Consider the following 25,186-nt stretch of genomic DNA (forward strand, 5'->3'; position numbering starts at 1 on the left):
CCTAACAGAACTTAAGTTAGAGCTTTTGTGATATGATTTGTTTGTGGGTGGGGTTAAGGCTAAACAAATGAGATTTTGAATGCCTGTTTATTTACAACTGAAACCGCATTCACTAAGAAATATGGCACCACTGTAGCAAATCCTTGGCAATTGATAGAAAACAGTTTTACTGAAAGCTGCATCAGTCGTGAAAGAACTTGATTGGCATGATTTTTGGAAATGGATTTGTTTTTTTCTGTAGAAGTAAGTCTGTCACCCCTGTGTAACAGAATTTACCCACTATTCCCCCAAACTTAAAATCTTCAAATCTTAGTTTAATACTCCTAGGGGTGAGAGCAGAATCCAACTGTATTTTATTTATTTTACATTTGTTGACCGGGCTAGTCTAACTGGATACATGTCCATTTTCAGTAGCGGCCCGGGGAGAAAAGCTCCACTACAGATAAAAGTGAACATCAGGTACAGTAAATCTTTAAGACAAGAATGCAAAATTTTAACATAGTAGCTTAGTAATCATATTGACATTTGTTTAAAAGAAATAGAGAAGTATTAATAAGGTAGAGACATGTTCCTACATTAGAGAGCTTGCTGATCAAGTTCAAACTCTGTAGTAGTCTCTAAGAAGACTAAGTTAGTACTGACTTTAGTTAGTTTACAGCTCCTAATCTCCAAGGTTAGTAAAGGCAGACATGGTGCAGCAGTGGTGAGATAAGTATACAGTGAATATGACCGAAGGAGATTATAAGTAAAGGCAGACATGGTGCAGCAGTGGTGAGATAAGTATACAGTGAATGTGACCGAAGGGGATTCTAAGTAAAGGCAGACATGGTGCAGCAGTGGTGAGATAAGCATACAGTGAATATGACCGAAGGGGATTCTAAGTAAAGGCAGACATGGTGCAGCAGTGGTGAGATAAGCATACAGTGAATGTGACCGAAGGGGATTCTAAGTAAAGGCAGACATGGTGCAGCAGTGGTGAGATAGGTATACAGTGAATGTGACCGAAGGAGATTATAAGTAAAGGCAGACATGGTGCAGCAGTGGTGAGATAAGTATACAGTGAATGTGACCGAAGGGGATTCTAAGTAAAGGCAGACATGGTGCAGCAGTGGTGAGATAAGCATACAGTGAATGTGACCGAAGGGGATTCTAAGTAAAGGCAGACATGGTGCAGCAGTGGTGAGATAAGTATACAGTGAATGTGACCGAAGGGGATTCTAAGTAAAGGCAGACATGGTGCAGCAGTGGTGAGATAAGCATACAGTGAATGTGACCGAAGGGGATTCTAAGTAAAGGCAGACATGGTGCAGCAGTGGTGAGATAAGCATACAGTGAATGTGACCGAAGGAGATTCTAAGTAAAGGCAGACATGGTGCAGCAGTGGTGAGATAAGTATACAGTGAATATGACCGAAGGGGATTCTAAGTAAAGGCAGACATGGTGCAGCAGTGGTGAGATAAGTATACAGTGAATGTGACCGAAGGAGATTATAAGTAAAGGCAGACATGGTGCAGCAGTGGTGAGATAAGCATACAGTGAATGTGACCGAAGGAGATTATAAGTAAAGGCAGACATGGTGCAGCAGTGGTGAGATAAGTATACAGTGAATGTGACCGAAGGAGATTATAAGTAAAGGCAGACATGGTGCAGCAGTGGTGAGATAAGCATACAGTGAATGTGACCGAAGGAGATTATAAGTAAAGGCAGACATGGTGCAGCAGTGGTGAGATAAGCATACAGTGAATGTGACCGAAGGGGATTCTAAGTAAAGGCAGACATGGTGCAGCAGTGGTGAGATAAGTATACAGTGAATGTGACCGAAGGGGATTATAAGTAAAGGCAGACATGGTGCAGCAGTGGTGAGATAAGTATACAGTGAATATGACCGAAGGGGATTCTAAGTAAAGGCAGACATGGTGCAGCAGTGGTGAGATAAGTATACAGTGAATGTGACCGAAGGGGATTATAAGTAAAGGCAGACATGGTGCAGCAGTGGTGAGATAAGTATACAGTGAATATGACCGAAGGGGATTCTAAGTAAAGGCAGACATGGTGCAGCAGTGGTGAGATAAGCATACAGTGAATGTGACCGAAGGGGATTCTAAGTAAAGGCAGACATGGTGCAGCAGTGGTGAGATAAGCATACAGTGAATGTGACCGAAGGGGATTATAAGTAAAGGCAGACATGGTGCAGCAGTGGTGAGATAAGCATACAGTGAATGTGACCGAAGGGGATTCTAAGTAAAGGCAGACATGGTGCAGCAGTGGTGAGATAAGCATACAGTGAATATGACCAAAGGAGATTATTAGTCTGGGTTGGTGCACGGGCATAGCCGCTGCTTTTTAAGGTATTCTTTAAGTTGCTTTTTGAAAAGTAGTGCAGAGGAAAGAGATGAGAGGTCACTGAGAAGCAAGTTCCAGGTTTTCCCCACAGTTCTGGAGAACAGCGAGTCCCCAGCCTTGTTGGATTTATGAATGGATGCTAGTATTTTATTTGCGGAGCATAAGGTTGTGAGATTTTTGTAGGGGGTGATAAGGCTAGTGAGTATTGGAGTATTACTAGGATGATGAAGGGTCTTGTGGGTGATAAGTTGGTGAAATAGAAGTTGATTATGGAGCTCTAGCCATCCAAGTTGTTTTAGATTGTGACAATGGTGGGTTCTAAAAGGGGAGCTTGTGGCAAATCTGGTAATATTATTATAGGAGTTTGCCAGTTTGTTGAGGTTGTTTTTAGATAGACTGGTATAAATGGGTGAGGCATAGAGAAGGGTAGAGATCAGATGGATGTGGGCAATAATAATTCTAACTATTGGAGTAAGGAAGAGTTTAATCCTGTAAAGGGAGCCTAGCTTTCTGTTAACTGATTTTATTGTAGTGTTAATGTGTGTGTCAAAGTTAAGGTTGGTGTCTATTGTTACTCCTAAGAGTTTGGTGGTTGGGTCGGGAGATATGACCGTGCCATTATTAGATACAACTGTGAAGTCTATTTGTGAGGATTTTAGTGTAGGACTGAAGAGCAATCATTTTGTTTTTTGGGGTACAGGAGAAGGCAGCGCTGTAAGAACCAGTTTTCAACTAAGTTAAATACTTTTTGGGTGAGGGACTGGAGTTCAGATAAGGAAGAAGCGGAGCATATTTAATGTTGAATCATCTGCATATTGTATGCAGGTAGCTTGAGGAATATGTATATTTAGGTCATTAATAAAAATTGAGAATAGGAAAGGGCCCAAAATAGAGCCTTGAGGGATGCCAAGGGTAACAGGAAGGTGTTTGGATAGATTATTATCCCAGAGCACAGCCTGTTCTCTGTTTCCTAAGTAGGATATGAACCATTGTAATGCCTGTGTATCAAGTGAGAGGGATTTAATTATATCCATAAGTAACTAATGGTTAAGCATATTGAAGGCTTTTGAGAGATCAATAAAGAGTGCAGAGGATAGAGTGTTGTTATTTCGATTTTTGTTGATGCAGTCAGAAAAGGATAAGAGGGCAGTGGTGGTGCTGTGGAATGGCCTAAAACCATGCTGACAGTTAGCTAGTAAGTTATTTTGGAGAAGATGGTCGAGTTGTTGTCGGTGGATGCATTTTTCCATGATTTTTGTCAAAGGAGAGAGTAAGGCTATTGGGCAAAAGTTTGAGAGTTCAGTAGAGTTACTACCCTTGTGCAGAGGGATGATATGGGAGATTTTCCAGATAGATAGGATAGTTCATTCAGTAATTGTTCTATTTATTAGGATGGAAATGGGATAGGCTATGACTTTTGCTGCTTTTGCAGATATTCAGCTGGTAGAAAGTCAGCTGAGGTAGCAAATTTGTCTTAAGGAAAAAACATTGCAGCTGCACAGATACCTTCAGTCAGTTAGCTATCACATCACTAACTGGCTTTCCCCTCTCTCCTGTAACACCGTCTGTAGAACAAGGGAGGTACCTAATGACAAGTATATTTGTTAACTGTAAAGAGTTGGAGCAGGAATGTTCAGAGATTAGCTACTAAGTGTGGGGTCTGCAGGTCAGCAGCACAGACCCTCTCCCCTGCTGAATAGAATATTACATGCACTGTAGTTTTCCTCCCTTAGTCTTTCATACATGATTATTAGATTTATTGGATATCCACCGCCATTATAAGTAATGTTAATGAAATAGAAATGGATTTGGGGTCATCTCTGTATATGGGAACTGATAAGGAAATTCACTGTGCCATTCATAAATGACTGTACTTAAGTTGATGTTTTTTAATGTATGCCATTTTAATGTTATTAATATTTAGTGTATTAAAACAAATAGATAATTCTGAGCAGCCAGACGTCTGTCATCAGAAGGTGCTGCAAGTCATAGGAGCAGTAATCAGCTTACTCGAAAGCGGTGAACTTTAACTTCATAGGATGTTACTTTGGGATCAAGATGACCAAAAAGACTGGATATTTAGGGTAAGCATCCATGCATAAAAAAGCTGTAACACTTTAAATTAGATGGCCACATAAAGTATGCATGAAATATGTAATTTCCTCATCTTTTAACATCAATACGTCATTTGCAAATAATTTACATAAACCTAACACTGTTGCCTTAAAGCTTGCATAAGAGAGTGCTCCATATGGGTGTGATATGCATTCTCATATTTTGGTAAGTAAGGAAGGTATACAATGAATTGAATTGAGTTATAGTCTATATATTTCATGAAGTCATACAGACAAGTGGAGTGCAAATGGGGTCAACTAGTCATTGTTGGAAATGAAATGTCCTTGTATTGTTAGTCACAATTTAAAATGTATGTAACTCTGCCTGCATTTGTTCATAGTTATGTACTAGGCTAGCTGCTGTAAGGGCCATTTTAAGCCTAGCCAATTTCCATTCCAACGGTGAGAATCAAATCAAATTGAATTTGAAGTGAATACCTTAACCATTATACCAACCTCCTACCCCCAAGTTTTGCTGTGTGTGTTTGGAACTGGTATGATTATATTTGAAATTTTGAAGTTAAGAATACAAAGAAAATTTGCCTTACCTCTTCATCCCTACCAGAAATATCAGTAAGCAAAGGATGCCTCCTTTCCCAACTTAGAATATGGTCTTTCACTCATTGCAACTGTCTCCCAAAAACCTGGACAACTTACAAGCCATCACCAACAGAACTTCTCATTTTATCTCAAACTTCCCGCCTCAAGAGTCTCACCCGCTTCAAAGCCAAGTGGTTTCCAGGGAAAAACAGAAAGCTGATGTACTGCTTAGAGCTCAACTTTTTTAAAATACTGCACCTTCAAATATACTCCCTTCTAGCTTCCAAAGTACTAGAATATATATATTCTCATAACAACCTCTAACGTTGCTCTCAGACAAGTCCTGCACTCCTTGGTACCACAGACAAATGTACCAGGCATTGCTTTCCCACCTTAGCTCCAACCCTTTGGCAATCTCTTCCCATCCATCTGAAGGAACTTGCTGTTACCCCAATTTTAGACCTTAATTTAAAAACTACCATCTCAAGGAAGCCTAATGCTCATGCCTGCGTAGAGGTTGCGTGATCCTAGGTAACTCTCCACTATTTCTTATTTCTGTCTTGGAACTCCCTTCCTTTATTTTCAGCCTCCATTTCATGTGCCATGCATTATTACATTAGGATACACACTAACGGAAAAACAGTTTTATCAATTTTGCAAGTGCTGTTTAAGCTGTAACCTGTATTGGGGAGAATACGCCTGCATTCTTGCTTTTTAACAGCCACGTATTAAGTTTAACCACATAGCTTTTGATTTTATGATCTTTTGATTGCATTGTTGTCATCTTTTCCCCACTTGAGCTGAACTTTGTGTCTGTTCTTATGATGTCCTTCAAGGATGCATCTGCAGTCCTCACAAATGGGTTGTCCTGTCGTCAGGCAGCCCTTCGGTCGGCCGGATTCCAAAGTCTGGGTCTGGCTTCGGCTGGTGTCGCACTTCACCCGACGTCATAGCTGCAGTTCTTCGGGTATAAAGGCATCAGCCGACGCCATTTTCCCCAGTCTTTCTTGCCGCGTGGCGCCCGAAGCAGAAGCTGTTCGCAAGTGCCGGTCGGTCAGATCCAGAGATTTCTACTACCGAATACTACTTCGAAGACTTCTAAAAAGCTAAGTACCCCATTGGGGACTCTTTCTTGCCTCAGCCGATGTCAGAAAAAGTGAATAACTGTTTAACTTGTGGGAAACAAATACCTCATAAAGATTTCCACTCTTACTGCTTACCTTGTTTAGGCCCAGACCACGATGTAGCAGCTCGTCTATCCTGCGCTTCTTTTAACCGACGGACGCTTAGATGTCGGTCGGAGTTTGCTGAGCAGTTTTTCGGCTCTGATTTTGTGTATATTATGCCGTCGGATCCTCCGACTTCACGAATTACCAAAAAACGCAAAGAAAAGTACCGACACTCGCGGTCCGCAGTTTCGGCCGAAACCGCGGTTAAGCAAACCGCGAGTGTCTCGGTTTCGGCCGAAACCGAGCAAGCGGTCCTTACTTCAGCCGAATCCATGCCTTCTACCAAGGCCTCTTCTAACCTGGTAGAATCGGCCTCTGAAATTCAACCTGCTGTTGTGGTTTCACAGGATTTATCGGACACTATCCCCTTGGATGTTTCAACCCCTGCACGTGGTGCTGCTAGGCCTCCTGCAGCCATGTCCATTAAGGCCTTTGCAGGGCTAAAGCAGCCAAAACTACTAAATCTGTGCCTGTTAAGCCCCCTTCTCACAGGCTCCAGTTCCCAAATGCTTTCTTTGGCAGAGGATCTCATCTCTTTAATAAGGGGATCCCAACCTCATCCAGACAGGGCCTCTCAACCTCCTCCAGAAAAATGACCTAGAGCAGAGCCCCCTGAGCCAGTGTCCACGGATGATTCCTCTGACGATTCAGAAATTACAGACCATCCAGAGGCTCCTTTCTCTCCCTACGAAGACTCTGATGCTGAAGAGTCGATTCCTTCTGCCTCTCCACCTGAGGAATTTTCCTTTGGGGAAACCTTACATGCCATGAGGGAGCAATTTCAGTGGCAGGGTCAAGATTTCTCAGACTCCAGGAAAAGGCTTAGGACTTTTTTGCATTTACCACAACATAGGCCTTTAGCTATACCTCCGGTTCTTTCTGTTGTAGATGATGCATTTAATGATGCTTGTACTGCTCCTGATTCTTTACCTCCAGCCCCTGCTAAGCCCGATAGGTTCTACAGGGTCCCGGACACACATTACCATTTATACAAGGCTCCTTTTGCAGATCCCGAGACTATCTCCCAGGGGCCTAAGGCAGTAGCTTCTACCTCTGTTAAAAATCCCCTCCCCTCTGAAAGGGAATCCAGGTCCTTAGAGAGATGGGGTAAAAAGGTATACACCTCTGCTACTCTGTCAGCTAGGGCCTTGAACTGTCAGTTTCATATGATCCAATATCAGGAGTTTATGCTTGATCAGTTAACTAAGAAACTGTCCTCTGATGATTCTTTAGATAAGAAATATGTTCTGGAAATGGTGCATAACATTCAGCAGGTTAGTAACCATTCCTTAAAATGCGGCTATGATGCACTGGAGGCTTCCTTTAGATCAGCCATGACTGGCACAGTTATCAGAAGGCATGCATGGTTGAAAGAACAGGCCTTGCCGGATCATGTCAAATCAAAACTATTAGATGCTCCCATGGATAAGGTCAATTTATTTGGTTCTCCTGCTCAGCAGGTACTGAAGAAAATGGAAGAGAAGGCAAAATCTGTACAAACAGTGAAAGATTTCTTACAGGTCCAACCTCCTAGGTTTAGCAGGAACTGGCCCTCCAAAAATTGGTCCTTTCCAGACTCCTCTAAGGCACAGAGAGGCAGGAATAGGCGTTCAAGAGGCAGAAATCAATCCAGGGGTGCCTACCGGGGACGACAGTGGCAGGGCAACAACCAGCGAGGCACAGACGCAGTTGCTACCACTGCTACAGGACAATCACAGTGACTTGGCTCTGGCACCGCCTACCAGGGAACAGATAGCAGCACCCTTAGGCGGGAAGCTAGCCTTATTTTCAAAAAACTGGCACTACATCACAAGGGACAAGTGGATTTTGCAAACTATAGACCAAGGTTACAGGTTTCATTTCCATACTCTACCAGGAAAAAGAGGAATGCCAAACCTACCACCAAATCAAAAGACAGAAGCTCTAAAACAAATTGCTCAATTAGTAAAAATGAGAGCTGTGGAAAAGGTACCATCTATGGAACAAGGAAAGGGATTTTACTCCAGACTCTTCCTGGTACCAAGAAAAGAGAAAAAATGGAGGCCTATTCTCGACCTGTCCGCTTTGAACACATTCCTCATTGTTCCAAAATTCAAAATGCTGACCCTACAGCAGCTTCTTCCCATGCTGGGCAAGGAGTCTTGGCTGGTAACTCTAGATCTCAAGGAGGCATACCTGCACGTCCCCATACGACCAAATTGCAGAAGATACCTCAGATTTCTTGCAGGATCAGAGCATTATCAATTCTCAGCATTGCCCTTTGGCTTATCTACTGCGCCCAGAGTGTTCACGAAATGCCTGGCATCAGTAATCGCTCATTGCAGACTTCAGGGAATCCAAATTTATCCATACCTGGACGACTGCCTGATACAAGCGGACAACAAAAACAAGCTAACAGAAGACTTACAAAGAGTCATTTACTTGCTACAAGCCATGGGATATACAGTCAATATGAAAAAGTCAAGGCTGCTACCATCCCAAAGAATAACCTTTCTAGGTGCAGAGCTGGACACATCAAAACAGATGGCATTCCTAACTGTAGAAAAACAAGAACAACTTCCTCTCTACTTCTTGGCATTAACAAAGCAGAACCATCTAACAGCAAGAAAAGTACTGCAAGCCCTGGGCTTCATGGCATCCTGCATAATTCTGGTCCCTCATGCCAGACTGCACATGAGAAAGCTACAGTGGTACCTGAAGAATTTATGGTCTCAACACAGACACAGCCTGGAAACCAAAATTCCACTGATACCATGCCTGAAGCAAGAGTTCCTATGGTGGGCTCAGGCCTGTCAATCAAACACAGGTTTGCCCTTCTGCAGCATTCAACCAAGCCAAACCATCACAACGGACGCTTCAGACCTCGGTTGGGGGGCCCACATGCTCGACAAGTGCATACAAGGCCTATGGACTCAAGATCAGCTGCACCTGCACATAAATCTAAAGGAAATGCTGGCAGTAAAACTGGCAATTCAGACATTCAGACCATTCCTCCAAGAAGGACAGTTGATGATAAGGACAGACAACACCACAGTGATGTGGTACATCAACAAACAGGGAGGCACACATTCATACCCTCTATGCCGGATGGCACTGGACCTATGGAATGTGGCTCTGAGTTACAACATTCAGTTACAAGCAATTTTTGTACCGGGAAAAGAAAACATTCTAGCAGACATATTAAGCAGAACTACCACGGATGCCCACGAATGGATGCTACACCCGGACATATTCAAAGCCATCACGAGAAAATGGGGACTACCACAAATAGACTTATTTGCATCCCCACTCAATCACCAGCTCAAGAAATTTTGCACAAGGACGTACCACCCACTTGCTTGGAAGGTGGACTCCCTATCTTTCAGTTGGAAAGGCCTGACAGCATATGCATTCCCACCACTTCCTTTGATGCACAAGGTGCTATTGAAGATCAAAGAGGAACGTCCAAGGATCATTCTGATAGCTCCAGATTGGCCAAGACAACATTGGTACCCATTACTGAGGAGCATGTCTCGGGAACAAATGTGGACACTACCCCTGATCCCATTGCTGTTAACACAGAACAGCTACAACATCCTGCATCCAAACCTGAAAACTCCGCAGCTGACTGCCTGGAACATTACATAAGAGCAACTAACCCAAATTTATCCCAAAGGGTTAAAGACATTATCCTTGAGGCTCGCAGACCTTCAACAAGAAAGAATTATGCAGCAAAATGGAAAAGATATCTCATTTGGAGTACTGCACAGGGAAAAGATGTGTCACTGGTAAACATAGCCAACATCCTGGAGTACTTGGCAGAGCTCTTCCATACAGGCCTGTCCTATTCCTCCATCAAGATACACGCTTCAGCTATTTCGGCAGAATACAGCTTGGATCCCCCTGTCTTCCCACATCCTCTGCTCAGGCAGTTTCTGAGGGGAATTAAAAATGTAAAACCTCCTAGGAAACCACCATTGCCAGCATGGGACTTGAACTTTGTGCTAGAAAAATTGACACTTCCTCCTTTCGAACCAGCAGCAACAGCAGAATTACAATACTTATCCTGGAAGACTGCTTTCCTGCTGGCAATCACCTCAGCAAGAAGGGTTTCCGAACTACAGGCATTGATGGCAGTGCAACCCTTCCTGATCTTCCATCAAGACAGAGTGTCCATGAGAACAAATCCTACATTTATGCCCAAGGTGGTATCCAGAGTGTCTTTAAACCAGGCTATCCATCTACCTACATTCTTCCCCAACCCACAGAACAAGGGAGAAAGACTGTTGCATACCTTGGATGTGCATAGACAATTACGCTACTACCTGGACAGGACCAAGTGCTATAGAAAAACTGACCAGCTTCTGGATAGGAAATTGCATTAGATTTTGTTACTCTTACCATGGAAAGAAAACTCCAGAAAACATCAGGCCTCACTCTACAAGGGCTACAGCCACTACCACAGCTTTCTTACGAGGAGTGGCTACCAAGGACATTATAGAGGCTGCTACTTGGACCTCCGTGCATACATTTGCCAAGCATTATAATTTACCTCTATACTCTAGATCCCGAGCAGGGTTTGCCACTGCTGTTTTGCAAGGGATCCTAACTGCACCATAATCTCTCTTCATTCCTCCTCCCCTAGTTTGGCTATGGTATTCTACCCATTTGTGAGGACTGCAGATGCATCCTTGAAGGACATAGTACAGTTTTGTACCTACCATAAATGTAGATGTCCGATAGGAATGAATCTGCAGTCAGGATTACCCACCCACCTTCCCCTCTGTGGTACTCCTAGGGTATTTGCCATCTTTCAGCTAGCTTGGGGGGGATCTATTATGGTGTATTTGTTTGTATATATGTACATACATGCTTATTTTATGTGTTTGCTCTCTACTATTTGGAAACATTGGCATTTATCCAAATTTAGCCATCCAAGAGGGCACCTGGCATCTGGGGCAAGAAACACTGAGGAAAATGGCGTCGGCTGATGCCTTTATACCCGAAGAACTGCAGCTATGACGTCGGGTGAAGTGCGACACCAGCCGAAGCCAGACCCAGACTTTGGAATCCGGCTGACCGAAGGGCTGCCTGACGACAGGACAACCCATTTGTGAGGACTGCAGATGCATTCCTATCGGACATCTACATTTATGGTAGGTACAAAACTGTACTTTCTAACCCATGCTGAACCTGAAAAATATCAGTTTTGATCAGTGCACTACCCTGGTAAGCAAACATGCATGCATGCATACATACATACATACATTATTCCAGAACATTTGCTGCTATAAGGAAGGGATCGTTCAGTAAGACACATCATGTAGAAGATCTTTATTCATTTATTTGTTTGTTTAACTGGGATAGTCCATCTGGGTGAAACCATTTGCAGTGGAAGCCCAGGAACAAAAGCTTAAGGCTATAAAATGACATTTTACTACATATTACATGTTGTAAGATGTAATACAGCAGGAACTATAAGAAATAAAAGTTTATATACAAAGGATGTTGTGAGATGGATAGTACAGAGAATAACGCTCTTCTTACACTCTGTTAGAGGTCTTTATAATAATCAGCTTTTGTCAGCTATAGTTTGTCAAAAAATGTGCCTATTGTTAAGCTGTTAATATTTTCTTAGCCGCTATGGGATCACTATTTTTGCAAGGCCACTTTGTGCTGCATGACCATTGAGGTAATACGTAAGGACTGGAGGGATGAAGTTGCTTACATAGGCGTTGAAGGGGTATTACCACATTAACATTTTTTTCATTTTATACAAATTGGAAAAGGTTCCTTGTACTAATGTTTTTCAAATGAACCCAGATAAAGTGATATTAATAACTGTAAACTGAGATATATTGCATTTTATATTTTGTATTATTTACAAGGCTTGTATATGAAGTATAACACCTAATATTAGCACTTCAAAACTTAAAGGGCTGGTCCTAAGTGACAAAAAGGCAGACTCCATCTGCCTGAGTTGGTGGTAGCTTAGGTGAGTGTAAAAGATCCCAAAGCACCTATCAAAAAAGTAAGGGTCCTTTTATATATAAAAATAACTCTTATTTACAGTATATTTACACATTTACATATGTACAAATCTATAAATATACAAATCTGTTTACACATATTCATAATATCCTTTACAGTCATGCTAAATTTTTATCCCTTTTAGATCAACACTCCTTTTTCCATAACCACCATCTGATTTTTACTTAATATGGTTGTTAAGAATCCCTTTACCGTTAAACATAACTTTATTTATTCTTTCTTTCCATATAACTCATATAAAATAAAATAACCTTGTCTTTGTTCTTTTAGCATATTCTTTATTTCTGTTCTTATATCCATATTTAATCCTATCCATGTTTATTTTATCCATTTCTTTTATATCTTCAAAAAATCTTCTTTACATAGTTTCCCCCATAACTTTTTTTTTTTTACTCTTTTACATTTCAAAAAACATTTTCCATAGTTTCTTCTTGACAATGTAAACCTATTCTGTCACTTTTCTTATATGGCATCTCTCCTTTTACTGACACTTTATCTACTACCAGTCTCCACAATCTTGACATTCTACTTTCTGATTATACCATTTCCTTCTCATATTTTATAGCTTTAATTGTTTTCATCTGTTATATTTTCCTCTGGTTTTACATAGTAATGTTTGTTTATTTAATTACGTTCATATACCATAGTTTTCTTTTTCTGTATAATCAACTTTTATTTTCCACAAAAAAAATTCTTCTTGGTAAGATTTTAGTTCTTTATTTGTACACTCTTTTTCCCTTTAACTCTATTTTACCACACTCCCAACTTTATCATACTTGCTTTTGCATCATCTTAAAAGTACTTAGTTGTATTTATTACTGCTTGGTGTAACTCATTCTAAGCCTTTTAGTTTAAGCACTTGGGCTTCAGACCAGTTGTTTTACATTAAGAAGGTTTGTGGTCTGCACTGTAGTGGCAGGACAGGTAGCTTACATCCTTCTAAGTTGGGAACTGCTGATTGAGGGCTCAGTGTCTGTTATTCTAAAAGTGTATTAGTTCTGGTTTAAGCACTTGGGCTTCAGGCCAGTTATTTTACATTAAGAAGGTTCGTGGTCTGCACTCTTGTGGGAGGAGAGGCTAGACTCTGCCCTTCTGAGCTGGGAATATCTGGTTAAAGGCTTATAGTGCCTGCATATTTGAACTGTTTCTTACTGAAACTGGTACACCTTGTTTGCTGTAGCATAGACTAGATCCAGGCCTGCTGAATCTAGCTTTGTTTGTATGCTTGTTGTTTGTTTGCTTATTTCCCTGAAACGCTAATTCCACCTAAAACATGGCTTTTCAGCGCTTCTGTGGATCCCTAGTGATATCTGCATTGCTTACTGTACTTATTTCCTTGTTTCACTTGAATGAAAGTTACTGTGTGTTGTTTTTGCATTTAAGTTACCTGTAGCACATTGCATTTAAGTTACCTGGCACTTGCTCACTAAAGCAATTATATAAGTCAGCACTAAAAAATTAAAAGCACTTCACCCTCACAAACTCCCCTTGAGTACCTTGTTCCCCATTGGCCCTTTTTTTTCAATTATAAAGGAATTCCCAATACTATTCTAGCATGTCCAAAGGTCAGTTGTCAATCTCCTTTCCGGTCCAGCTGGTGAATCTGGGAATCTTGAGGCAATGTTACAACTGCCTCATGTACACAGACAACCCTCTCCTCCTCCCAACAAATTCCAACACATGTGAGAGATTCAACCGTATAGCCAAACTAGAGGCTAAGCTCTCTCAACTCAGTACTGGCGTAACCAGTCAGGAGGAAAAGGAAACCACACTCACTACAATTCCAGTCTCACATAGACCTACCTCGACAGCAAACCAAACACATAAACACACAAAAACATACTCGGAGGCTCTAAATAAAAATCTGCCTAAGCAGCAGAGACCTCCAAAGCAGACACCCAAGCAACCGCTACCCCAAAACAAAACACGTGCAACACATAGCTCACAAAGCCAGTGTGCCAAACAGTCACAGCCCTTAAGGCTAAACAACACACCTGATACACTTGTAATAGGTGACTCTATCATCAGGCACACTGACGTCCCGCTCACCAGGCTGAACAAAGAGAAGGTCATGGTGAGCTGCCTGTTGGACGCTAGGATCCGCCACATAACACAAGCACTCAGGTCACTCCAAGGCAAGTACAAATATGACTCAGTCATTGTCCATGCTGGTGTGAATGACCTGAGACGTACCTCCCTGGACTACATGAAAAGAGACCTAGAGGAGCTCTCTGAGCATGTAGCCCAGGCCGGTATGACCCTGACCTTGAGTAGCATCTTACCCTCACCAAGAATGATGCCACAATATGAAGACAAGATGATCAATTTCAACAATTGGCTTAAGTATTGGTGTCATTCAAAGGGGATCCAATGACTGTCAGCCTGAGATGATATGCTCGACAAGCCACGATGCTTCGCTAGGGACGGCTTGCACCTATCATTCCTGGGTTTTCGGATATTGGCAAAGGCTCTTGCTACCCCCATAGTGACTTTTTTAGGCAAGGCTCAAAAGACAAACCCACTTCCATAGGTATCACAAGGGATAAGAAGCTAAGAGTAATGCTACTCAACGCCAGAAGTCTAAACCTCAAGATGCATGCACTCGAAACTCTCCTTAGCATGGAGAACATCGATATCTGTGCAGTAACAAAAACCTGGTTCAAGGCTCCCGAGAGCACCCCAGCACTACCAGGTTATACCTCATACCATGCTTTTCGGCCCCAAAACTTGGACCGAACCACAAAAGGAGGGGGATCAATATTCGTCAATGATACCCACACCTCCAGGTTGGTGGCACAGCACGAAGCATCAGAGACTATCCATGTGCAACTAACAGTGGGTAAAACTGCCTTCCAGTTTATAGACTGCTACAGACCACCCTCCCAAACCCAGGAACTCCACTCAGCCTTCCTGAGAACACTGGAAAATATGAAGGTCTCTCCAAACACCATTATATTGGGCGACTTCAACTACCCAAACATAGACTGGGAGCATTACTCTAGCTCCAACACCCTCGCCCAAAGGTTCCTAGAATTTATAAGCTCAAATGCTATGGAACAACTTGTTACCACTCCCACAAGAGGGGAAAACATACTAGACCTGATCATCACCAACATGGGGACTCTATGCTCCAGACCAGAAGTGTATCCCTCACTGTTAAGATCAGACCATAAACTAATCTCACTGGATATTCACATCCCGACCCCACCCCCTGCCCAGAAAACCACAGTGAAAAACTTCTCTAAAGCAAATTTCACACTCCTCAAAACCGAGGTGGAATCCTTCAAAGCCCCTGGGCCTGTGGAAAATATGGCCCAGACCGCAGAATCCTTTATAAACACATTCTATGAACACCTTCAGGAATGCATGGATCATGCAGTCCCAAATAAAACCAAGACCCAATCCTCCAAAGGCAGACGTCCTGTCTGGTGGATCCCAGCCATAGACAAACTATACAATAGAAGGAGGAAGCTACTACATGATAGAGCAAAATCCCAAAAAGGGAAGGCATCTCTGATCAGTATTAGCAAAAAACTATGGGCACTCATAAAATCGTCTAAGGCCAGCTTCGAGAGAAAAATTGCACAGGACACTAAGGATAATCACAAGGCTTTCTTTAGTTATGTTAGGAACCTGGGTGGGAATTCCCAGATATGCTCAGAAATAGTCCAAAATGACAAAAAATACACCGAACCCACAGATATTGTCAACATCCTAGCTGGCAGGTTCAGCGCAACCCCCCCCCCCACCAAAAGGGCAAATATCTATCCCAGCAGAGTGCTGCCCCCCTGACATCTCAGATGCTTAGGTAAGAGCCGCCCTCTCCAAAGCAAAAAACACAGCATCAATGGGACCAGACGGTGTCCCAGGCTGCGTCCTACATGAACTCCAAGAAGAGCTAAACCCAAACATAAAACTACTGTTCAATCTCAGCCTTACTACAGGATATGTACCCAAAGAGTGGTGTACAGCAACGGTGGTCCCTCTCCACAAAGGTGGTGCATCAACGGATCCTGGAAACTATCGTCCCATAAGCCTGACTAGCTTGGTCTGCAAGCTATGGAACGGATCATCATGGACCTTATAAATAAAGATATTGGGGACCTACAGACACTGGATCCTACTAAGTTCGGCTTTGTTAAGGGGAGATCCTGCCTCTTAAACCTGGTCGATTTCTTTGAAACAGTCATCAAGGCCATTGACAAGGGGAAGGTGGTCCACACAGCCTACCTGGACCTAGCAAAAGCCTTCAATACAATACCCCACTCGGGCATTATAGATAGGGGTTTATATTTAAGCTGGTGAGCCTATGTCACTAGATGGGTTGCAAACTGGCTCAAGGACAGAACCCACATGGTTAGAATTGCTGGAGCCGAGTCAGACTCCAAACCAGTTACAAGTGGCGTCCCACAAGACTCAGTCCTGGGACCTCTCTTGTTCAGTATATATTTCTTGGAGGTACGGGCCAACACGGAAGGACTGTGGCTGACCAAGTTCGCAGATGACTGCAAACTGGGTGCCATAATCGACTCTCCAGCCGACACAAGCATCCAACAAAAGGGCCTCATAGAAACAGACAACTGGTGCCAGAGCCGTGGCCTCAAGCTAAACGCCAAAAAGTGTATAGTCATCCCCTTTGGCAAAAGCAAAGTGCCCACAAATTACCACATAGGTGGTAATCCATTAAGTACGGAAGAAGTAATTAGGGACTTGGGGACCCAAGTTGATAGCAATCTCTCATTTGAAAACCACGTGGCCAAAGTGGTTAGAAAAACATTTTATATAGCCCACCTAATCATGAAGGGATTCACATCTAGATCAGGGGAGGTCACCGTGCCTCTTTACTCATCCCTCATCAGGCCCATAATTGAGTACAATGCCCCTTTTGGGATGTACCTTACCAGACACCTGCAGCAACTGGAAAGACCCCAAAAGTACCTCATCAAGAGAATCAAAGGGCTCAAACAGATGCCATATGCTGCCCGGTTAAAGAAACTCCAGCTCTACTCAGTGGCATACTGCCTGCTAAGAGGCGATCTGTGCCTGACGTATAAAGCCATGTCCAACCCGGAATTAATGGACATGCTGCACCTCAGAAAATCCAAATCCCATCGAGCTACCCGCTCGAGAGACTTGAACCTCAGCACTGAAATAAATAGGACATGCTGGAGGGACAGATTCATAACCCAGAGGCTCCCTTCACTCTGGAATAAAATCCCAGTCCAGGTTAGGCAGAGTCCCTCATTGACTCTCTTCAAGAGGAATCTTGATGAGTGGATGGGAGATCGTAGGTTTACCCCGGGTATCACTTCTGTGTCACTGTTAGACAGAGGCACAGTATACTAACCTCGAAAAAGGGCACAGCAAAATTAATTTAAAACGGGTGGCGAAAGCCAGACACACTCTGGCTAGGCTTATAAATGCCCTAGGGCAGATGATCTTCATTTGTCCCCTTTAACACTTTGTACAAATTTGATGCAGCAGTGTTTATCACTGGTTAATTAACCCTAAACCTCCCTCCTCCTTTAGTTACATAAAAAAATCATTGTTTTACTGGGTTTAATCTAGAACCCCATATAAATAAAATAATGACTAAATAATGAGGAAATGAAAACATATCTGCAATAATTCCTTTTTAAACAAAACATTTCTGCAATAATAAAACATTTCTGCAATAATTCCTTTTTAAACAAAACATATCTGCAATAATTCCTTTTTAAACAAAACATTTCTGCAATAATAAAACATTTCTGCAGTAATTCCTTTTTAAACAAAACATATCTGCAATAATTCCTTTTTAAACAAAACATTTCTGCAATAATAAAGCATTTCTGCAGTAATTCCTTTTTAAACAAAACATATCTGCAATAATAAAACATTTCTGCAGTAATTCCTTTTTAAACAAAACATATCTGCAATAATAAAACATTTCTGCAATAATTCCTTTTTAAACAAAACATTTCTGCAATAATAAAACATTTCTGCAATAATTCCTTTTTAAACAAAACATATCTGCAATAATTCCTTTTTAAACAAAACATTTCTGCAATAATAAAACATTTCTGCAGTAATTCCTTTTTAAACAAAACATATCTGCAATAATTCCTTTTTAAACAAAACATTTCTGCAATAACAAAACATTTACTGCAGTAATTCCTTTTTAAACAAAACATATCTGCAATAGTTCCTTTTTAAACACTACTGGCAACATAAATATACTTGCTAAGAATGCTATTTTTCCCAATCAGTACTGAATTTATCAAATAAGCCTTTTTTCTGAATGATAATGTATATGTTCCCCAGAAAAAAAACTTTCTTGCTTTTTTGTATTGTTTTTCCCATTGAATTCTACTTGCATCTTTATTTCCAAATTTTATACCTAATACATTGTACAATGAATAGCCCCAGTCTTTACTACGTCACCTAAACCTTTACTTTTCTCTTTATTTAAAGTCATCTCTAGACACTCATTTGTGCAAGTTATTATTTATTTTATCCAGTTTTTTTGAAGTTATTCTAATGTCCTCTACACGTGTTAACAGAACTGGAATTCATAGATCTTCAGGTGTTGTATACTGCACCTCCTTCACTTTCTAATTTATTTTACATACTGTCACATTCATAACTAATGGAAAGAGTGTACCACTCACTGGACATCCCTACACCAGCCACTCTTCATATGTACCTCTTGGCTTAACCAGCCATTTACAAGTATTTTTACTTTATTATTACTATATGCTGACATACATAATTTCCTAACTTTCTTACTTATATTATATTATATTATACAACTTCCTCCACCATTTCAACAGCCACCAGTTTAAACAGTCCCCCGTCCAATCCAAAACATTTTAATGTATAGTTTAATTAACATACAGAGCCTCCCGAATAAAACCACGGAACTACACTCCTGGATAACCTTCCATTCCCCCACACATCTTAACCCTATCTGAAATATGGGTAAAGTCCCACATCTCAAACTCTGAAATCCTTCCCCCTATTACACTATCAGCCAGCAAGACAGAATGGTTAGGAAAGGTGGTGATGTCACCATTATATACTTCGAACACCTCAATCTATCCCACTTACCCATAAGTCATCCAGGTTTCCACCACACTGAACTACTTATCCTAAACTGTCCTCGAATCCATACTCTGATCACTCAATATCAGCTATGAAACCATTCTATTAGGAGATGTTAACATTGACTGGCTAAAACTATCTACAACCAGCCAAACTCTCACAATCGAACTAGATGGCTTTCATCAGCTGTTTAGTGCGCCTACTAGATTCAATAAAAACAGTAATAGTAGATCCACTCTTAAATGGATCCTAACAACTGACCCTAATCTGTATCAAAACTCTACTACCCTACCAGACTCCCTTAGTGACCACCTTCCTATCTGAGTTCTTAGGCATGCTCTTCAGATACCTAAATGCCATCTCTATTTTATAGTCACAATCTCTGCACTTTTAACAGTGAGACCTTTAATTACATGGTAAACTCTATAGACTTGTTAATTTTGAAACGCATCCCTCTAAATGATGCTGTCCTTCATTTCAATTACATTTTTCTCTCCATCCTTGACTTCCTGGCACCTCTCAGAAAAGTAAGAATCAAAACAACCCACACCCCCCCGGCTCTTAAAAGATACACTCACACTTATGAAAAAAGAGACAGCACCTGGAAACAATAGAATAAAACTAAATCACCTTCTCTTCTCCAAACCTATAGACAAATAAATAATCTGGCTAAAAAACACATCAATACAGATAAGAAAAAATTCTAGTCCAATGCACAACTCGCCCATAAGTCTAACCCACCCAAAAATTTTGGCACTGTGTTAATAAGATCATGCACCCAGGCAACCCTTCTACCCCCAACACCTACCCTGACAACCCCCCCCTTGAAACTGCCATTCTTCTAAATTCATACCTCATTGAATCTATTCACAAACTCGTCCCCAGTGGTCAGAACAATAATCGCCCTCCCACTCCACATTTCAGCAATACTCCCTCTCTTTCACACTTGACTCCATCCTGACAGTTTACATCAAAGCTCTCCTGCTGAAGCCATGCTCCTCCTCTTCTGACAACCCCCCCTTTGTTAAACTAGCTGTTCACTCAATAGCCTCCCCTGTCTCTATCCTAATCTATAGGTCTTTTAATCTACTGTCCCAGATATATGGAAATCATTCTTTATCACTCCATTACACAAGGGAGGCAACAACAATATACCATCCAACTACAGACCTATTGCTATCCTCTCTTTGCTATCTAAACTCCTTGAAAAATCCATTCACAAACAGCTTAAGTACCTTCTAGATAATAACCTCCTAACCCCTGTGCAGCATGGCTTCTGACCCCATCATAATACATCTACTGCCCTACTGTCCTTTACTCAAACCATTGCCAAAGCCATGGACAAAAATTTACTGGTTTCTTGCCTCTTTCTTGACCTTTCTAAGGCATTCACATATCACACTACAAACTTCTCGATAAACTATCACTATCACAACTCAACTTATCTTCCTCTACTATTCAATAGTTCACTAGCTATCTAACTAATAGACAGCAGTCCGTAAGATGGCAGGTTACCTGCTCCCCTTACTTACCTAACCAAACTGGGGTGCCTCAAGGCTCGATTGTAGGCTCTCTACCCTTTAATATTTTCACAAACCAGCTGTATACTTCCTGTACAACATCCTCCTTGACAAAATATGCAGACGACTCTGCCCTTATTACCTGTTCTGACAGTTTCTCTAAACTCCTCACTACTACTCAGCAAAGCTTCCGATCTGTAGAAAAATGGCTGACAGCCAACTAATTCTAAATCACCAGAAAGCAAAGCTACTACTCTTTTTTTTTTTTTTTTTTTCCAAACACCCTCTCTAACCTCAAAACAACCTTCACCATTTCTTCTCTCCATCAATCATACAACCTCACCCACATACTACACTTCTTGGTGTTATTATTGATGACCAATTAAAATTTGATACCCATATTCAGCACTGTATCAAAAAGGCTAATGAAAAACTTGGCCTACTCTACAGACATAAAAAATACCTAACCGTTGACTCTGGACAGAAACTAGCTCAGGCCTTCCTTCTTCTGTGTCTTCTTTATGGCTCCACCATCTTTTCACATCTACAATCTACCCTTTTGGCTAAACTCGTCAATTATACTTTAGTGTTGCAAGATTTGCTAGTAATCAACCCTTCAAATCTCATCATTGCCATGCACTAAAACAAAGCACCTGCTTCACTCCCAGCTGCAAATGACTTGTACTCTGCTCTTAAAACCCGTTTTGTGTCCTGCTCTATCCTCACTAATACCACATTATACCCCTCCCAGAACTCTTCACAGCTCTGACCAGCTCCTTCTGGACACCTATAAACCAAAGAAAAATATTGGTAAACTTCATCCAAATAATTTCTAACATAAATCTCTTTAAATATGAACTTAAAACTTTTCTCCTAAATGCCAACACCTGTCACTGCAATGATCCCACTTAAATCCATCCTTACCACCTTACTAACTCTCACATTTTTAACACACACCTATTGCAAATGTCGTATCTCATTTGCATCTCTTTCTCTTTTTGTTGATTAAAAAAATTCTAACTTTTGTACTGCATGTTGTGCACATTATTGTAATTTTACATAAACTTCATTCTTAGGCCTTTTGTAAACTTCTAATCCTCTCATGTAAACCATATTATTGTAAAGTTTGCATAAAACTTCATTGTCCTATGTTTTTCTTTTTTGTTACTTTCTAATAACTGTCTGGTGCTTTTCTCCACAGGTGTCTACTGAAAATGGGCCACTGGCTCAGTTGGACTAACCCAGTTAACAAATGGCAAATAAGTAAATAAATGTTGTATTCTTTTACTGTTTCTAAGCTATGGAATAATCTCCATCCTTCACTTAGGACCATCAGCAATCCTGCCACCTTTAAAAAGTCCTTCAGACAACATCTCACCTCAAATTGGCTATGCCGCTGTACCCCAACAAATAACTCCAGTACCTGATCTCTCTCTCTCTCTCTCTCTCTCTCTCTGGGGCTCTCTCTTACCCATTTAATTACTGGCATTCCCTGTACCGCACTTATTTTGTTGTCACTTCACTTAACTTTTCCCTTTTTTAGCCCTTCTGCCCCTTCCCGTTTCTTACCCTGATGCTAACTCTCCTCTGCTAATAATTCTGCCTACATACTCAACTTGTGTTATTTGAATGTATGATATCTTCACTTCTATAGTTATATGATTATTATAAGCAAATTTCAATGCTGTTATGATTTTCATGGAATGTACTACTACTGCTTGATACACTTGGTTCCACGTGTTTATATCTCTGTTATTTGAATGTATCCTATTTTTTAAGTCTATAGTTCACCTAAATTGTAAACAAATTCACTGTTTTGTCATTTTCTTGGATGTACTACCTCTGTTTGACATACTTGTCCTGTGTGTTAACATCTCTATGTAATTATTGTGGAGCTTTTCTCCCCGGGTCTCCACTGAAAATGGGCTCATTCTAGGCCCAGTGGACTTTCCCGGTTAACAAATGAAATAAATAAATAAATAAAATACATATTTTTCATTAATTACTCACAAGATTTCATGTTCGGTTGTGTCCGTTGCCTTATTAAGGTCTCCTAGCATGATTTTTGCTTCTTCTTTTCTGTTCATAATATCATCCACAATTTCTCTATCATTAATAATTCTTGACAACCCTTCCCCTTTATACTATATATGCTATTTTTCATAATATTTTCCATTTTAGTTTCAGTTCTCTTTTGAATTATTTCCATAATGATCTTATTATTATTCAGTACTATCGGTCTCCAGTTTTTTTAACTCCCATCTAGCTTCCTTCTTCCATATGAATTTAAGTATTCCACCACATCATTCTTTATACATAAATACATAAAACCTTCATTTAACCATTTATTCAAAATTTTTAAAAATATATTTTTGGCAAGTCCCTTAAATTTGCATATATTTCATACCCTAATCCATCCGGGCCTTCAGCTGAATCTATTTTTACTTGTCCTAATAATTTTATTTAGCTCATTTAAAGAAATCTCATTTTCTAACTCTTTATTCTCTCTTTGTTAATTTTTGTACTTTCCATGTTTTTTCACTACCTTTTTTCCTTTACTTCATATTGTACTATACCATTCATAATCTTTTCCTGAATTCTATTTATTTCTCCTTTTACATCTTTTATTTTGCTCATTGTACTACCATCTTCTTTTACTAATCTACTTAACTAACTCGGTATGTCTTCTCAGTAAATAAAATCTTTGCTTATATAACAGTTTGTACATTTTTCTTGATTTATTTCATATAATTATTTTTCTTTGTCAAAGTTCTCTCTGTCATTGTGTTCTAAATCTTCCAGTTTTTATATTTTTCTGTCTGTACTTTTCTCACATTGCCACTGTGTAAAAAAACAAACAAACAACATTTTTATATTTTCTTTAAATATCCACCATTCAGACCAGTTTTTATAAAATGTTCTCAAAGTAATGTGATCTTTTCGTAACTGCATTACTAATCTATTTTCTTTACCTGTAATGTATATGTTCATAGGTATGTACTAGGATAATGGCCCTGGATCCTGTACAAGCCTAGCCCGTAGAAGTGCCCTGGCATCGTACCGGCCGACGTTCGTTCCCAGTGCGTCTATCAAGTAGAGCTACTGGAGTGATCCCCGAGGTGAACTTTCTATTTCCCATTCACTCATCAAGATTTCTCTTGGAGGGCCAGTGAGGTGCTCTGCTTGACATATATGGGAAGTCTATTCCAGAGCATGGGCAGTCTCCTGGGTTATGAACCTGTCCCTCCAGCATGTTCTGTTGATTGTGACAATGAGGATGTCCTTCAAGGATGCATCTGCAGTCCTTACAAATGGGTTGTCCTGTCGTCAGGCAGCCCTTCGGTCGGCCGGATTCCAAAGTCTGGGTCTGGCCTCGGCTGGTGTCGCACTTCACCCGACGTCATAGCTGCAGTTATTCGGGTATAAAGGCATCAGCCGACGCCATTTTCCTCAGTCTTTCTTGCCGCGTGGCGCCCGAAGCAGAAGCTGTTCGCAAGTGCCGGTCGGTCAGAACCAGAGATTACTACTACCGAATACAACTTCGAAGACTTCTAAAAGCTAAGTACCCCGTTGGGGACTCTTTCTTGCCTCAGCCGATGTCAGAAAAAGTGAATAACTGTTTAACTTGTGGGAAACAAATACCTCATAAAGATTTCCACTCTTACTGCTTACCTTGTTTAGGCCCAGACCACGGCGTAGCAGCTTGTCTAGCCTGTGCTTCTTTTAACCGACGGACGCTTAGACGCCGGTCGGAATTTGCTGAGCAGTTTTTCGGTTCTAATTTTGCTTATAAGATGCCGCCGGATCCTCCGACTACACAAATAACCAAAACGCAGGAAAAGGACCGACACTCGGTCCGCGGTTTCGGCCGAAACCGCGGTTAAGCCAACCGCGAGTGTCTCGGTTTCGGCTGAAACCGAGCAAGCGGTTCTTCCTTCAGCCGAAAGCATGCCTTCTACCGAGGCTTCTTCTAACCTCGTGGAATCGGCTTCTGAAATCCAACCTGCTGTTGCGATTTCTCAGGAATTATCAGACACTATTCCCTTGGATATTTCTACTCCTGCACGTGGAGCTGCTAGGCCTCCTGCAGCCATGTCTATTAAGGCCTTTGCCAGGGCTAAAGCAGCTAAAGCTACTAAAACTGTGCCTCCCAAGACCCCTACTCACAGGCCCAGTTCCAGTTCCCAAATGCTTTCTTTGGCAGAGGATCTTATCTCTTTAATCCGGGGATCCAAACCTCATCCAGACAGGGCCTCTCATCCACCTCCAGAGAAGAGGCCTAGAGCAGAGCCCCCTGAGCTAGTGTCCTCTGATGATTCCTCTGATG

At 41.2% G+C, this 25,186-nt stretch overlaps 1 protein-coding gene across 2 annotated transcripts in view; it reads left to right on the top strand.

The window, feature by feature from the left end:
* Nucleotides 1-25,186, top strand: part of LOC122815124 (gastrula zinc finger protein XlCGF26.1-like) — a 451,177-nt gene that overhangs the window by 65,297 nt on the left and 360,694 nt on the right. The window contains exon 2 of one of the 2 annotated variants that reach the window (XM_044087374.1): nucleotides 4,285-4,427. The exons of the other annotated variant lie outside the window; for it this stretch is intronic. Within the exon in view, the coding sequence (XP_043943309.1) occupies nucleotides 4,383-4,427 (45 nt within the window). The 5' untranslated portion in view covers nucleotides 4,285-4,382. The remainder of the gene's footprint in view (nucleotides 1-4,284; nucleotides 4,428-25,186) is intronic. 2 annotated transcript variants of the gene reach the window in all.

This window comes from Protopterus annectens, chromosome 11.part0 (assembly GCF_019279795.1).
Source record: "Protopterus annectens isolate FY-2018-M chromosome 11.part0, PAN1.0, whole genome shotgun sequence".
NCBI lineage: Eukaryota > Metazoa > Chordata > Ceratodontiformes > Protopteridae > Protopterus > Protopterus annectens.